This window comes from Pagrus pagrus (genome assembly GCF_965226575.1).
Source record: "Pagrus pagrus genome assembly, chromosome: 19".
NCBI lineage: Eukaryota > Metazoa > Chordata > Actinopteri > Spariformes > Sparidae > Pagrus > Pagrus pagrus.
The window spans coordinates 5,389,149-5,404,929 of record NC_140203.1 but is presented as its reverse complement, the minus strand read 5'-3'; the positions used below and the strand labels follow the sequence as shown (position 1 = coordinate 5,404,929).

At 42.5% G+C, this 15,781-nt stretch overlaps 1 protein-coding gene across 1 annotated transcript in view; it reads left to right on the top strand.

Moving 5' to 3' along the window:
- The window catches only part of arhgef28a (Rho guanine nucleotide exchange factor (GEF) 28a), a 47,167-nt gene that overhangs the window by 11,871 nt on the left and 19,515 nt on the right, over window positions 1–15,781 (top strand). The window contains exons 5-16 of the mRNA XM_084383916.1: window positions 2,529–2,718; window positions 3,923–4,112; window positions 5,262–5,331; window positions 7,100–7,146; window positions 7,324–7,396; window positions 11,269–11,369; window positions 12,166–12,437; window positions 12,521–12,695; window positions 12,802–12,913; window positions 13,585–13,671; window positions 14,209–14,251; window positions 15,037–15,138. Coding sequence (XP_084240042.1) covers window positions 2,529–2,718; window positions 3,923–4,112; window positions 5,262–5,331; window positions 7,100–7,146; window positions 7,324–7,396; window positions 11,269–11,369; window positions 12,166–12,437; window positions 12,521–12,695; window positions 12,802–12,913; window positions 13,585–13,671; window positions 14,209–14,251; window positions 15,037–15,138 — 1,462 coding nt within the window. The remainder of the gene's footprint in view (window positions 1–2,528; window positions 2,719–3,922; window positions 4,113–5,261; window positions 5,332–7,099; window positions 7,147–7,323; window positions 7,397–11,268; window positions 11,370–12,165; window positions 12,438–12,520; window positions 12,696–12,801; window positions 12,914–13,584; window positions 13,672–14,208; window positions 14,252–15,036; window positions 15,139–15,781) is intronic.

Genomic DNA, 15,781 nt, shown 5'->3' with positions numbered 1-15,781 from the left:
GTCTCGCAACTGCAGCAAACCTGTAACAAGCGCCTGTCACCCCCTCAAAGATTTTGCTCAAACTGATGACCTGATTTCAAAAAAAGCATTATGGAAAGTATCTATTATCATCACATGATCTAATATGAAGATATTGCACTTTTAAAATCAATCTCTCTAAGTTATGCTATCAAGATACTAAGCTTGCTAAACTACTAAGCTAGGCATTAGGCATCTAATTACTGGATTTTCACACAAGCATTTTATTTGATGCAATATTTATTTCATTTAACTTTTAGTGTTAACTGTTAGCTTCTAAGCTGGCTAGCTACTGCTACAGTTCATCTATGACTACTGTAACATTATTTAGCAAGCTAATGTTAGCTAGCAATGAAGAAGGGTAATTTAATTAGGCCTATTGCAGACCTAATTTTTCAAATAATTGTAATCAAAATAAATCAAACAGCTCGGCCGGCAGTTGTTGATATAAATTGTTCTGAGGTAGTTGGTTTATCACCACTGTTTTGTTATGTGCACAGTGAATACTGGAAAGCTTACACATAACGAAAGTAACCAATAAAACTGACCCTTTCCCGAACAAACAATATTAGTCTTTCGGGTTAATATCATTGCAGCGGTGTTCTGGTGTTCAGCAGGTTTCAACCCCGACATGAGATCTGACTGCACAGACCAACTCTTTCATCACATGATGTGCAGGACCAGCCAGCCAGCCGGGCAGAGGCCGGTGTGCTCCAAAGAGGGAGCAATTACTGCCATTATTCCTCCTCAGTCAGATTAGAGTTGTCTTGCAGACCTCTGTGTCTATTAAATCAACTCCCACAATCCTCCTCTCTGCACTGCGCTCCCACTCCTTCACACTGCAGCTGTGTCAGGGTTGTTTTTGGCGTCCGGCCTCAGTTTTTATTTATGGTGTTTCATTATTTCAAAGCAGTGACGTCTCTCTTTATTATTAGGAAATGAGCTTGAAACACTTAAAGCATGCCAAAGTTTCACTATATTTTGAACATAGGCGTATTTTCAATTACATCGAAAGACATTTAATAGATCACAGGCTCTAGTATGGGAAAGTATAGTTGGTGCAGATGGTTTATTGGCTCCTTACAGCTCCAGACTGTTTTTTTTTATTTAGCTTAGAAAGGAAAAAGAAATGAGACTAGAGAATCACTAGATGCATAAGAAATGTATGTCCCTTTCAGGCCTCCGTGCGTACATGATTTGTTTATAAAAAGTAAACATCCATGCAAAACATGGGCGAGGTGCAAATGCAAAGTAGGTGTCGGCCCGTGGTCGCTCAGTGCACTATTTACCGGCCTTTTCGACAATGACATTCTTGTTTGTTGAACTTTGCATGAAGAGCATGTTCAGCATTCACTCCTCTCTCAGCCGGTCGAAACTGGGTCACAATTAACGGCGCCATTGTGGAAGTGACGGGCTGCTCCGGCGACAAATTGGAGGGAAAAAGAGAAAGTAGGAGTTGAATTCTTCTCCACATTGTTTCTGGGTTCGAAAGATAGAGCCATGGCAACCTTCGGCTCTCACCCACACTTACAGCGGAGGCCCAGAGATAAAGTACCTCTGGTCCTCTCTTTCATCCTGTGCTTACAAAACAACAAGGGTGTATGCGGAGGATTCAGGCCAGGCTGGTGCCACCATGTGCTGCTGCATCAGAAGCATCATTCACAGTCACAGTTTATCGTACGCCCTCATACTTACTGTTTATGCTCCCTTATGCTCCGCTGCACACGAGGCAAAAGGCAGCGACTGTTTTAGAGCAGGTGTTGGCTCGGTGAAGCATCCAGTTTTTCTAGGTAGTAATATCATTGATATACTGCAGACCTCATGCGACCCGGAGTCCTTCATTCCTTCATCTGCACCGTTTGCTTCTGTCTCACATTCCGTACATACAGTATGCAGCAGATGATCTGTACATCTGTGCATCTGTACACAGTTGAGAGAGCAGGTGTCCAATACTTCGATTTGATGGAAAGGTTTATTTTACACAAGTCAGAGAATTGTGACCACGATGCATTAACTAGTTGCTTATTGGCATGCATATTAGTAGCGTACTGGCTCATTATAAAGCACTTATTAATGCCTTATTCTGCTTGACCATGTTTTTTTAACTACTAGACCGTTAACGAAGAGTGTTCCTCCATAACCGCCTAATTACTGCTTATTGACATTATTTAAGGAAGTTGTTGTACATGAATTACAATCTTTTTATCGTTTAATTGCTATTTTTAAACTTGCAGTTATGAGATTCTGCCTCTCTAAGTTATGCTGTCAAACTAGTAAGCAAGCTAAGCTACTAAGCTACTTTAGTTATGGCAAGACACCCTGGTTTACAAACTAGGCAGTTGTAATATTGTTTCTTAATTACCTGAAACTTAGTTTGGTTGTGCAAAAGCCTGCTGAAAATCTATTGTAATTCAACTCCTCCATTAACTTCATGTTGTAAATCTACCGTACATATAGTTTGTCTCTGCTTGCACATCATCCCATCTTCATTCTTTGCTCTCTTTCTCTAGCTGCGGAGCTTCAGCCTAAAGAAACCCTCCTTCACCTCGCGGTCCGGCTGGGTTTGGTCCATCTCTGCCGTTTCTTGATCCACCAACCGAGAGGCCAGAGGGCGCTGACCTTACCCAATCAGGAGGGAGACACGCCGCTCCAGCTGGCTCAGAAGGACGGACAACATGACATGTTCAGAGTGCTGGCAGCGTAAGGATACGATCTGTTGTCTCTCTTATTTGTGGGAATGTGTGTTGTAATTCATCGTGCATACATAAAAATAATGTTCTTCTTAATAATATATCCTCTTCTGTTGCTTCAAGGGGCTTTTTTAAAAAGAGTTTCTTGAACTATTTAAGGTGTTTAAAGGCTTTCTGAATTGCAAGTGAAGCTCATGCTATTAGCTCCTTATTATATTAATAAGCTGCTATAAACAACACATGATCCAACACCATGTTAGTCATGACTCTGACATTATTATCAGCTCAGGGAGGCCCACCACTTCTTCAGAAAAACGTACATGCACACACTGTTTTTGCTGGAAAAATAACACACAAACTTACAAAAATCCACTTTAAAAAGCAAAGGAAAATATATGACTGACTGCTGAAATAACTTTTCTTCGCATACAACGACAGAAATCCACTCAAGCAGCAAAAGAAATCGGCTCTGTTTATAGACTGCGCTGCAGTTGAGTTGCTTCAGGTGTGATGAGCAGTCATATTTCAAAACGTGACAGCTGTCAGAAGATAAAAGGAGCTTTAAGTAGTCGGGCATGCAAACTCTTCACCTTTCCGCGGAATTCAGGGGTTCGGGGGCTCGTGTTCAATCACTTCACTTTCAAATCTGCAACAATTACTGTCCTCAGCTCCAAAACACTCGTCAGAAGAGAAGGTGATGTAACGCAGTGGTAAACATGCCCCTGGAAACAACTCTTCTGCAAGGTGTTGCAGGCATCAAATTCAGAATGAGGGTATATTGACATAAAACAATAAAGTTTACGAGTTTGAATGTTAATTATCTTGTCTTTGCACTGAGTTTGATTGAATATCGGTTGATAAGGATTTGCAAATCATTACATTCTGTTCCAACTTTCCCAACTTCTTAGAAGCGGGGCTGTAATAAATAATAAAATGATCTACTATTAGGTGATTTTCCAACATACTTTTTGTCGTCTTCTTTCGTTTTGTTCATGCCCAGGTTTCTCTATCTTTCAATATTTTCCATTTTTATTTACCCCTAATCTGTTTGCAGAAAAGTTTATTATAATATATGTCATTTATAATATATCAATAAAAAGACCAATGAAGATGACACAGGGGAGGCTCCTCTCTCACTAAATTAACTTTAGTTCAACCTCACTTCCTATTAATTGTAGTCTGATTGTAGGTGCTTCTTTCTGTCTCCTCATCAGTCCTCCAGGTCCTGTTACCGGCCCTGTCCCAGGTGTGTGGTGCGTGTGGTCCGACAGCTCTAGCATGCTGAGGTTTTGTCCCGGGAAGGACTCCTTGACCCTGACCATGCAGAATACACCCAGCAGCTGCCGTCAGGACGGCATCAAGATCCTCCGAGACAGACTGGGAGACAACCGCATCCTCAAACTGGTGAGAAATCTATATTGTTATCACATCTAGTATATCACATCATATCATATAGGATATAGGCTGATACATATCCCCAGGCGTCTTTGTGCCTGATGTGATGTTTGTTGGTGTGGAGATAAGGCCATTTGCACAGGTTTTTTTCTGGCTTGAGTAAATGGCAATAAAACCGTCGACTCTTGCAGCCTTTAACGTACAGTCGGACATTTTGATAAGAGTGGAGCAGGTGAGCGTAAACACAACGCTGCAGATTTATATCAGAGGGCATGAAGAGGACAGACAGGTCAGGATCAACCGATATATCAGTCAGCCTATCATATATATATTAGTATGGGCCTATATGTTGAGGTACTGATATGAAGACATTTTATTTAGAGATTATAATGCAGAATGAGATGCTTGGGGTAATTTACAATATAGACTTCCCATTGAAGTTTACTTTGTATATGTATCGCTTAGGGGTGTCACGATTCTTCATATCCACCATCCGACAGCTGTCAACTACATTTTTATATGAGGTGCACTTGAACGCACCATAACGTTCCTGTTGGCACATATATCCATTGTCGTACGAGACAATGTGGATTTGTCCCTCTGACCCCGGCACATCCAGACAGCAGAGGAGAGAAGCCGACATAAATCTATGAAGAGAAACAGCAGAGACGCTCAGCAGAGCTTTTTGTATTAGTTTATTTAGTTTGGTGTAAACTGTCACAGTCGTGGAGAGTCTTACGAGATTTACTCGCCAAGCGGGAATTATGCCGATTGTTGATACTGCATTTGATTTTGAATGTATGAATTTGTGACACCCCCGGCATTGATGTCGTCTTTGTACAATAAAGTTAATTGTTTAACTGTGAAATATCCTGCCTCCATTACATATCTTTGTCACAAGTGTTTGATAACAACATTTGAGGGATCTGTGCAAAAAATGTGTTGGCCGATATGTCAAAATCTGAATCTTTTACTCCCTAACATCGGCATATATCTCATCGTCCACAAAAAGTGGGGCTGTTGTCAGGATGCAGTGATAGTAGCTTGTGCAGAATGAGGCTGCATGATGTTTTGAAACATCTGATCACAGAAGCTACTTACAGTTTTACCAAAAAATTGTATAATGAAATCATTTTTGCTCGGCTGTTTTTGTTCCAGATCAATGTGCTCAAAGCTGATAGTGAAGGAGACAAGCGAGGAACAGATGAACTCCTCCCTCGTGATGAAGGTGAGGCGACTTCTTAAATTAAATGTGCCCATTTATTTCCTTTAGACTTATTTCCAGTCATCTGATAATGAGGTTTGGTTATCAGTGAGGCAAGGACGCATCACAAGATGTTTTTCAGATAGAGATACTGATTTTAGATCTCAGCACAGTATTCAGTTACACTAATTGTAAATAAATACAACTTGTAAACAAACGTGTTTACCCATGGCACTCCAGCACATGACATCACCTGCGTTCCCCCGTGTGCCGCCCGCTCGCTATCACATGGATGTACCAGCTGTGTAACACGAGCTGCGAATAAACAAACATCATGCACAAAGCCAGACACATGAACACACACACACACACACACACACACACACACACACACACACACACACACTCAGTGACATAAGCATACAAAGACTCACATGTGTAGTCGTGTCCTGTGCTTAAATTATTAGTACATCCAGAAAACAAATGAATACAAATCTGGATAATTGATGAATCTTTTAGTGAATCTATGAAGCAGCTTCTCAATTATGATTTTCTCTGTTTAACGTCAGTCGTAATTGAATACATTTGGAGTCTGGACTGTTGTTTTGTCAGACAAAAAAATTTATGGAGCACTTATCAGAGCAAGTGCTTGAAAAAATGAAATACAATGCCAACATGAATGCTCAAATACAAGAAAAATGTAAGACTTGGATTATAAACAACACATTAAAAACCACCTTGAACTGACAGAAGACCACTGTCCGAGGATCTCAAACTATGCAAAATTTCATAAAGGATTAAAGGGTCTGAAATATAATCTGGAGTCAAGCCACAAAGAGCCTTAAAAGTAATCAATAAGATTGTAAAATGAATCCTTAAAGAACCGGGGAGCCGATGTTAAGAGGCTGAAACAGGTGTTGTACAAACAAATCAGGTGAGACGTCATCTCTGACTCTGGGAAATTACTGCTGGCCTTTGTTTCTGCTCTTTTGTCACACGTAATGATCACCAGATTACTCAATAATAAAAATAATCGTTAGTTGAAGCCCGTGTATTACCATCACTTGGTCTCTACATGCACAAACAGCGTTTATTTGCTGTCCGTCTGACTGCGTGCGGCGGTATGCGAGTGGAAAACGAACCGCTGCAGATCCACTTGAGCAAACATCTGTATGGTCCGACATCCATCACTTACAACCTAAAGAGACCAAGAAAACACTCCCGACAGACACCATAAAAGGTGCACTCTCCCCTTCGTGTGTGTTTCTTCTTTCTTCTGAGAGTACAGACAAAAGAGTGTGTTTTTTCCTGAGCTGCTCAGGCTGGCACGCAACCACACACACACACACACACACACACACACACACAGCGATCCTTCAATGCCGCCTCTTTTATTTTTCTGCCTGTCTCTCCCTGTCATGCGCTGGTAGCTCCCACTTAACCTGTGGGCCACTGTTTCTGGTTACCATGGAGATGGCACATGGCAGTATCGACTCATAAAGGGAAGCAGGAAGTGTACCTCGGTATTGACCTTAACCCTGTCCCGTCTTCAGCAGCCGTCCATTAATCCTCTCGAAATAACAACCTCACAGTGGGGAGTTTGTGCTCTTCCTCTGGACCTGCTGCTTTGCACGAGCACAACATCCCATTGGCCAGTTTTCCATTCCTGGATAGTCGAGTCATATCCAGAGATCCTGACTTTTTGTTGGGAGGAGGAGGAGGAGGAGGAGGAGGAGGAGGAGGAGAGTATGTCATGCATCAACTTCTGGTTAAATATTTTTATTTTGCACAGGCATTAGCAAGGAGCTCCGAGTGGAAGAGCAGAGGCTGGTGGACAATGTGAGTATATATACAGTTACATATGTGGGTCTGTGTGTGACTGCAAATGTTTATAGATTTGCCTCTTAAGTTTGTTACCGAGTCCTTGCATGCAACTTCACGTGTTTCTGCAGTTTTGGAGGAAACAGCACATGAATTCATGCCTCACCTGTGTGTGTTTGTCGGGTTCGTTTGAAGGTTTTTGAGGAACAGCTCGTTCTGTCCTTGGATGACGACGATGATGTAGAAGAGCACCCGTCCTCGTTATCTGGTGAGTCCTCTCACTTGATCTGTCACTGTCAAATTATTTATCTACCTCGAGGATTCAAGATAAAGGAATTATTTATTTTGCTCAACATTTTGGCTTGGCAAGCACTATAGCAACTTTTCCAGACTGAAATATTGTTTCTGTACTAAGTTATTCAAGCATCTGGCTTCCATTGCTGCGTAGTAGAGTCATATTCAGAGGACCTGATTTTATCAACATGACTCTTGTTGAGAGGAGGTGCAGGGTGTTGCTTAGAGCTTCAGCAATTAAAGATTAGTCGTGAGTTATTACATTAAATGCCGACTACTATTTACTCAAGTACTTTTACTTTCCATTGCCATTTTCTGCTACTTCATACTTCCACTCCACTGCATTTATTTGATAACTTAAGTTACTAGTTACTTTTCAGATTCAGATTATTCAGTGTTGATGGGCTATTACTTGCCCTCAAGAAGCGTGCCAGGCTTTGAAACCCATGCACTGCGGCCCAAAAATACATTCTCCCATAAGCTTACATTGTGAAAGACGAGGCTGTAAAACGGTGAATTTGTTTTTTTAGCATCACAACAACCGCGAAATGACTTGTGTCACTGTCATGATTTGAGCCGTTCGGACTTATTTGGAAAGTTCAGAAGAGCTGAGATCATATCTATTCAAGTAAGATGGGGGGCGAAACAGGAAGTAAGCCGTCCTGGCTGCTGGAAGTCTCTAGTGCGCACGCTCTACCTGCCCCACAGCACGGACGATCCGGGTAATTCTGGACCCAGGGAGTGTTTTGGTTTCATGCGCCACTGAGCAGCTTTCATAGGAACGAATGGGGCTCTGCCTCTGACGCTGTATCCAGATTTCCCTCGGTGTAGCCATGCTTTTGACGTGTATTCACAATGGTGAATTAATGTTTTTCATTGGCAATTGGACAAAAAAACCCCTCAACAATACCAATTATCGGAAAAAAGCTGAATATTGACCTGAATTATTGGCCAGGCTGATTATTGGTCTTCCCCTTATTCTGATGATCGATGATAGATGATCATTATTATTTGGTTTCTTTCCTCCTCTATGACGGTAAACTGAATATCGCTGTGTTGTGGACAAAACAAGACGTTTGAGGACGTGATCTTGGGCTTTGAGTAAAATCTGATCCATTAATCGGGAAAATAATCGACAGATTAATCGACAATGAAAATAATCATTGTTTGCGGTCTTAGTAGTCTTAGTGTGAGTAAACATGAACTACTGGTTACACATTTTTATTTTGCACTGGCATTAGTAAGGAGCTCCATGTGGCTTAAATGATGTAGCAGCAACCGATAAAAAAAACAAAACACAACAACATATTTGTGGCTGTACTGAACAGCAGGGTGTGGGAACATCGCATAATGACTGGAATCTTTTCTCTTGTGATGCTGGCACAATACCGCAGAGCTCTGTTTTGAATCACATCAGAGGAAATCAATACATTTAGTTCTCAGACTTCTGTTCGAGGTGGATGAGCAGTTTGCTTTCATTAAATAGATGTATTATCCTCCTGCAGCCTGTCTCCGGGCGGTGCAGGTTGCGGTCTTTTACCCGGCGGCTTCCACTCATGACGCAGTCTGAGAGTCCAGGAATCTGCCCTGTCACCAGGACAAAGACAGGAATGGGGTCAGACTTGTCCTACTCAAACTCTGTCTGAGCTGGCCTGTCGCCCTGCCATCCCCTCCCCCGACTCCCCCCCTGGACAGTGCAGCTCTGTGCTGGACTCGAGAGGGGAGGATGTTGACAAGCTCAAATTTTGTAGAAAAGCTGACATTTTAGGTGAGCCACATGCATTAAGCTTGAAGTCTCTTTAACCACACACGTGCACGCAGGATTATATAAGCTGAGCTGGCACAAACACTCCCTGGCTTGTAAAAAAAACTTTCAGGAGGATGCACAAGTGTTTCAGGTGTTGCCACGGATACTGTGAAAGCTAATTTCCTGTGTTTTTGTTGTGGAAGGAGGAGCGGTTTGTTGTAAACTCTTGCTGCTGAGTGGAGCCCGTAAACAGAAGTGTGTGTATGGTAATAAGTCTTCATGAAGTAGCTCTGAGTGACAACACAAGGGCATTAATCCCAGTGTTAAACAGACTGCAGATTGTTCTGTGTTGCTCAAACTTACTGTTCAGCTAAATATTTTGGTCGTGAGGAGAGCGACTCGAGGCCACTGTGGTACAAAGTTGTCATCCAGAGTTATTGTTTTTTCCAGATCTGTTGAAATGATCGTAAAAACGGTTTCTCTGGTGTCACCGACATAAATCAGCACGTGTCGGTTATTGTTGGAGCGAGCCGACGTGACAATTAGTCTACCAGCTGAGCCTGGTGCTGCTTTAATCTGTCACCGGTTTTAAACGGAAAGCAGATTTCTTAGTATCTGTGTGCAAAGCTGCAAACACAGACGGTTTGGGCGATCAAAGCAGGAGGACAAGATGAATATATATGTAAGAAGTCTGCCTGGTATGTTTGAGCTCCGTGCTAATGGCTTCTCTGTGTGAGAGCAGCAGAGAGGAAATGCCTCTGTGATGCCCAGGATTTCCCTTACATTAGTGCAGGCATGGCTGGTCCAGACATCAAAGTCTGGGTGGAAGAGCACAGAGAGCTATGAAAATGGCTCCTCATCAGGGGAGGTACTTTTCCACATTGTTGCAGCAGATATACCCTCCACCACCCATGTCTGCAGTGGTACATAGCCTACAGAATAACTGTTAATATACTGCACACAGGCGCAGTACTGAAGTAATATTTTAAGGTGTTTTTACTTTACTTTATGCTGCTTTGCATTTCTGCTTTACTACATTTCAGAGTTAAATATTGTGCTTTTTAATGGCACTATACATGTGTAATATATAGTTACAAGTTACTTTACAATTTAAGACGTTAAAGACCGAATCACAATGTTTGTTTACAGTAACTTCCTCAGTTGTCATTTTTTCTTTAGTCTTTGGTCTCTTCTTTAACCTTAAGTTGGTAAAAGTGTTGTTTTAATGAGATATGACAGCATTAAACATGCTCTTTAATATAGATGTATACACTTTGAAATAACATCATGAAATGAGACAGTTACACTTTATGTAAGCTAGTGTGGCTAAACTTAGTTAGCTAATTAGCCAAAGTTAAAGGGTTCAAACCTAATCCCGGTGTGAAAATCATGTTCCTTTTATTCTATTTATCAGTGTCACATAGAGACGGTGTACAAAAATAATGTTAGGCAAATAAAAGAGAGCATGACTCAACAATAGTCAATAAACTGCTTATTTTCCAGCGGACAGACGACCTGCTGGTGAGGCTGATATGTGGAGCTTTCTATGAAAACAAACCTTTAAAGGTCACACGGGGAGTACGTTTCTCATCACATTTTCCTGTCTTTAATCTAAGCCTTGACATTCAAATGATGAAAGATCAATGAATTATGGCTCCGCGGTCGACTAAGAAATGAAGGAAAACAGAGGGCTTATCACAACCGAAGGAAATATTATTCAACAATCTGATGTGATGTGTTTGTTCTCTCGGCTCTGGCTGTGTTTTCTTTATTAAATGGTTGTTAGTGTGTTTTTGTTGTCCGGTGTCAGACAGAGAAAAATGTTGGTATCTGGTTATCTCACGCTGCTCTGTATTCGACCAGACATTTAAGTATCTGGCTGATGTTAGGATGATTAATGGTAATAAAACGTGGCTCCTCACCGTGTTCTGAGACGGTAAATCATCCGGTGGAATAAAAACAAATTCCTGGTAGACATCTTTTAGAGCACAAAACTGTGGAGTAGTTGACAGTAGGAGACAAAGAGAAGCAGTCTGTTTGAATTATTATAAACTACACCGAAGCCATACTGAGAGATTGTGCTGTATGTTTTATCACAGTAAATGGGCATCCCATGCGGTCCAGTGGAGTCCAGAACCAGATCATCCAGAGTGCTGCAGCCTCTCCGCTCTCCATGATCAACAGCAGCGATCAGACACAGGTCATAAATCATCCTGTTTTTAAACCCCAGAGTTATTACTGAATCTTTTCTGTTTGGCTTTTGTCGAGCTGTCTGCAGGTCCTTGAAAAGTCTTAAATTCAGTTTTATGTATATTAGACCTTAAAGGAACAGTTCACCCGAAAATATAAATTCAGTGATTATCTACTCAAACGCATGCCGATGGAAAGTCGGGTTAAGTTTCATAGTCAACAAAACATTTCTATTTGGGGGCTTCAAGCTTCTGGAGACTTGGATTATGCCAGACGAGATGAAAGGAGCCATTTTATTCTTATAGCCATTATGAGGACTTGCTTTAAAAAGTAAAGCAGGTCCTCATCTGATTCAGTTGTTTAGGAGAATGCTGCAACACTATTTTGCTGTGAAGCTCCAGAAATGTTTTGTGGACGATGAAGCTTCACCCGACTTTCCATCGACAAGAGGATGAGTAGATAATTTAGTCATTAAATCATCTTAAATTTGAATTTGTGAGGCGACAAAAAGGTTCTCAGATTCAATTTATCCTTCTTTTAATGTCTTTTGTTGAAATGAGTCAAGCTCTTCTGCAAGAAAAGAGACATTTCTGATGAAATTATACTTGCACCTAACCTGTTTGCAAAATATAGATTCCCCTAACTTGTACATGTACACTTCTTGCATTAGAGTTTGAACTAGAAAAAGATTATTTGTCCAAAAATCTCTATCTTAAAATGTGTATATGATTATCTTGAAAGGCCTCCAAATGCAATCAGTTCAAGTGCCTGATAGCTGTAGACACCCTGATTGTTTTTTATCTTAGGCGGAAGATGGTGACATCAAGTACAGCGTCAGTGGAGTGACCGGAGACAGCACGGGGACGGACGGCAGGTTATGGGACGCTGTGGACTCAGAAGCTCTCCTGCTAGCCACTGACACTCCTCCACCGTATCCAGAAGATTTCGACCCTCCCTCTGTATTCTTCTCTCCCCAAATCTCCCCCGCTGACCAGGCTCTCGCCAGGCTGACCTGTCCTGCCTCCTCTGATTTGACCAATCAGAGAGAAAGTCCGCCCATGGACACCTGCGACCTCAGGTATTACATGTCTTTACGTTTTCTATAATCAGAATGCCAGTTTGTCGCTGTATTTAACGTGTCTTTTGTTGCTCTCGTCACAGTCTAGTGGCTTTGGAAGTGGACAGTGAAGAGGACAGCGTTGAGCCAAAGTCTCCGCTTTCCCCGCTCTCGTCAGATGTCGACAAAAGTGAAGACAAAATGGAAACTGTTCGTCCCTCCCCTGACCTTCCTTGCACTCGCAGCCAGTCTGCCTCAGCATGTGAACCCACCGTAAAAGTAAAAACACCATCCCAGGCTTGCACGCATCAATTTTTATGCCACAAGAAGTATCGTTTTAAGTCTTATCTTCCTGTTTTCAATTATTTTTGTTGTCCTTGTCTAGGAGTTGGGTGACCAGGGGATCCGACTGCGTTCGTATTCCTACTCTTCCTCCAAAATCAGTTTGCGTCCAGCTCGTTTCACCCGGGACAACCACACTTCAGAGATCGGCCCCGGTCAGTAACACTGAGACTTTTCACTCCCTCACGTAGTTTTTAGTCACGCATAACTAACAATGTTTCCATGAGCTAACTAACATCACTCGTTTGGGTGGCACTGATGGAGCGGTTGGTGCAAAAGCCGATTTTTTTCACGTACTAATATAAAGTGCAGTCAACTCCCAATAAATGTTTATAGCTATAGTAACTCAGTTTTAGGAAATAATCCTTTTTGTTTGTTGGCCAGAGTTAGATGCAAAGATGAATTCCACTCTATTGAAGCTACAGCGAGAGGAGGGTTAGCTTAGCTTAGCATGAAGGCGGGAAACAGGGGGAAACAGCTAGCCTAGCTCTGTCAAGAGGTGACCAAACCAACTACAAGCTAACTAACTAAGTTATGGTCTGAGAAGTGGTTATGTGGCACTCTGCTTCTTGGCTGGTAGAAGTGACATCCTGGAGTTTTGTCCTCAGCCTAAGGTTGTCATGATACACGATGCAAGAAATAAGTCCATTTCCCAAAATGTCACTATTCCTTTAACAGTATTTTTAGTTTTGCTTTCGTCAAATATTCACAACGAGCCCACACCCCTGCATGAAAAAGTGATGAGAGAGCTCTCAGTCCGGAGTTGACTGTACGTGGTGACTGTAGCTGATGTGTGAGCAGCCACTCTGTCCACTGTGCCCCGTAGATGCCGTGCTCCACAGTGTCAACCACAGCCGATCTCTCCTTCAGGCCCTCTCTCTGTCTAAATCTCTGTCTCTGCTCCACCCTGGTAGTAAGTACCGGACACCTGCAGCCGTCGCACTGCGCTAAGACCCAGCATAGACCCAGCATGCCGCTGTCAGTGTCGGCGCTTATATGATGTATGTGTGTTTGTGCGGGCGGTCAAGGTTATTTAGCAGCTAAAATCATGAAACTAATCACCGTGGCATATGTTTGCATGTATGTCTGTGTGTCTCTTGGTGGTCAGCGCTTTGTGCCCGTCTGTGCTTCAGCTTTCTGTGTTGTGCTGTCTTGGTTACGTACCTGCGGATCATCTCTGTTACTTTGCACAACAATGGGGGTGTTAGTCAGATGCAACCTCTCGCATGTAAATGAAACCTGAATGGCTTTTTTTTTAATGCATTACATGAGATATACTGTATGTAAATATAAAATATTCACTCAATTTTGTTGCCAGTCATATTGAATGCGATTTGCTCTGCTGCCTGATTTAATTTCTTTTATTTTAAATGGGAAGTGCTTTTCCTGACCATTTTTGGGTTATTGAACTACAACTTTAAGATCTCTCTCTTCGTTCTTTCTGTCACAGAGCAAAGAGCCTCCAGTATATCAGAGCAGTCCCATGAAAAAAGGTATTTATGCTTCACTTTCAACCCATTTGAGTCTTGTTTGGATTTCGCTGTATTCCAGATGCCCTTCTATGAAATGACTCAGCCTTCCTCATTCACTCTTCATTAAAATGAGAGTACATTTAGTCAGATACATAATCCCAAGCAACATATGTGGGTAACCATGATGACTGGGTTGCTTGGTGACAGCCGGGGACTCTTCTGTCCTTGTGAAGAAGAGCTGGTTTTCTGTGCGTTACTGGTGTTTTTATCCCTTCTGTTTTTTTATCTAGTGACGCACAGATATCAGTGTGACCCTGAGATACTTCCAGCCCTGCTTTAGTAATGCACATTGCGTTCGCTCTGTTTATCATCAGTTGCCGACAGTGTCATCTCGCTCCTTGCAGATTATGATTTGGGATTTGAAAGAGTGAGTCGTGTGTTAAACAATCACAAAACCTGACAGTGTTGCTGTACTTGGCCTCTGTCTGCTCTGAGAGGGACGCTGATTCAAAAAAAAGTACATCCTTCCCTCTTCCTTTTCTAATCAGCAGCAGACTGATGCCAACTGATACTGAACTTCCTCTGCCAATTCATGTATAAATATCCTAATTGACCTGCCGCACTTCAGTAGCTCCCCCTAGTGGACAGAATCAGGGACAAAAGAAAGTGTGGAAGGCAAACGGCAAACATTATTACCTCTTATTGCGTCCTGGTGATCAACCCGACGGGTCTTTTTGGCTTCTCGTCAGTATTAAAACATCAGTGTGTGTCCGTGTGTGTCCGTGTGTGTGCGCTGTCCTCTGCAGGGAGATTAGGTTCCGTAAGCGAGCCCAGTCAGCTGATGACGAGGGCAGCATGGAGCTGGCAGAGTCCCTCCAACATCTCACCCTGTCTGAGTTCCTCAAAGAGTATGTGGAGGGGGTCGAGCCCCATTCGACTGTTTCTAGCATCCTTAACCATCCACTTCAACTCTGACAGACACTAACCTTAACGGAAACTGACAGCACGTCCAACAACAACTACAAGCTCCTTGTTGTTTTCCTCCCTTTTGTCTTGTGCGGTCTCATCTCCTCTCCTTGTTTTGACTCCTTTCTTCTCCTTGTTTTAATTTCCTCTCATCTGCTCTCATCTCCTTTTCTTGTACCCTCTCTTCTCCTTTCCTTGTTTCCCCTGCCCTCCTTGCCTCCTCTCCTTGTGCCATTACGTCTCCTCTCCTTCTTCTGCTTCTTACTCCTCTTATCCTTTCCTTGCTTCCTTTACTCTCCTTGCCTTTCTTCATCTTGTCTCATCTCATCTCCTTTCCTAACCACCGCTTCCTTCCTTGTTCCTCCTCTTTTACTTTCCTTCTCTCCTATACTGCCCTCGCCTCCTCTCCCATCTTTCACTCATCTAGTCTCCTCTTCTCTCTCCTTTCCTAACCTCCTTTCCTCTCTTTATTCCCCCTCCTATACTCCTATACTCTCCTCGCCTCCTCTCCTCTTCCTACTCTCCTCTCCTGTCTTTGTCTCCTCTCCTTCTCTAACAGGGGAACAAAGATTAAGTTGTTATTGT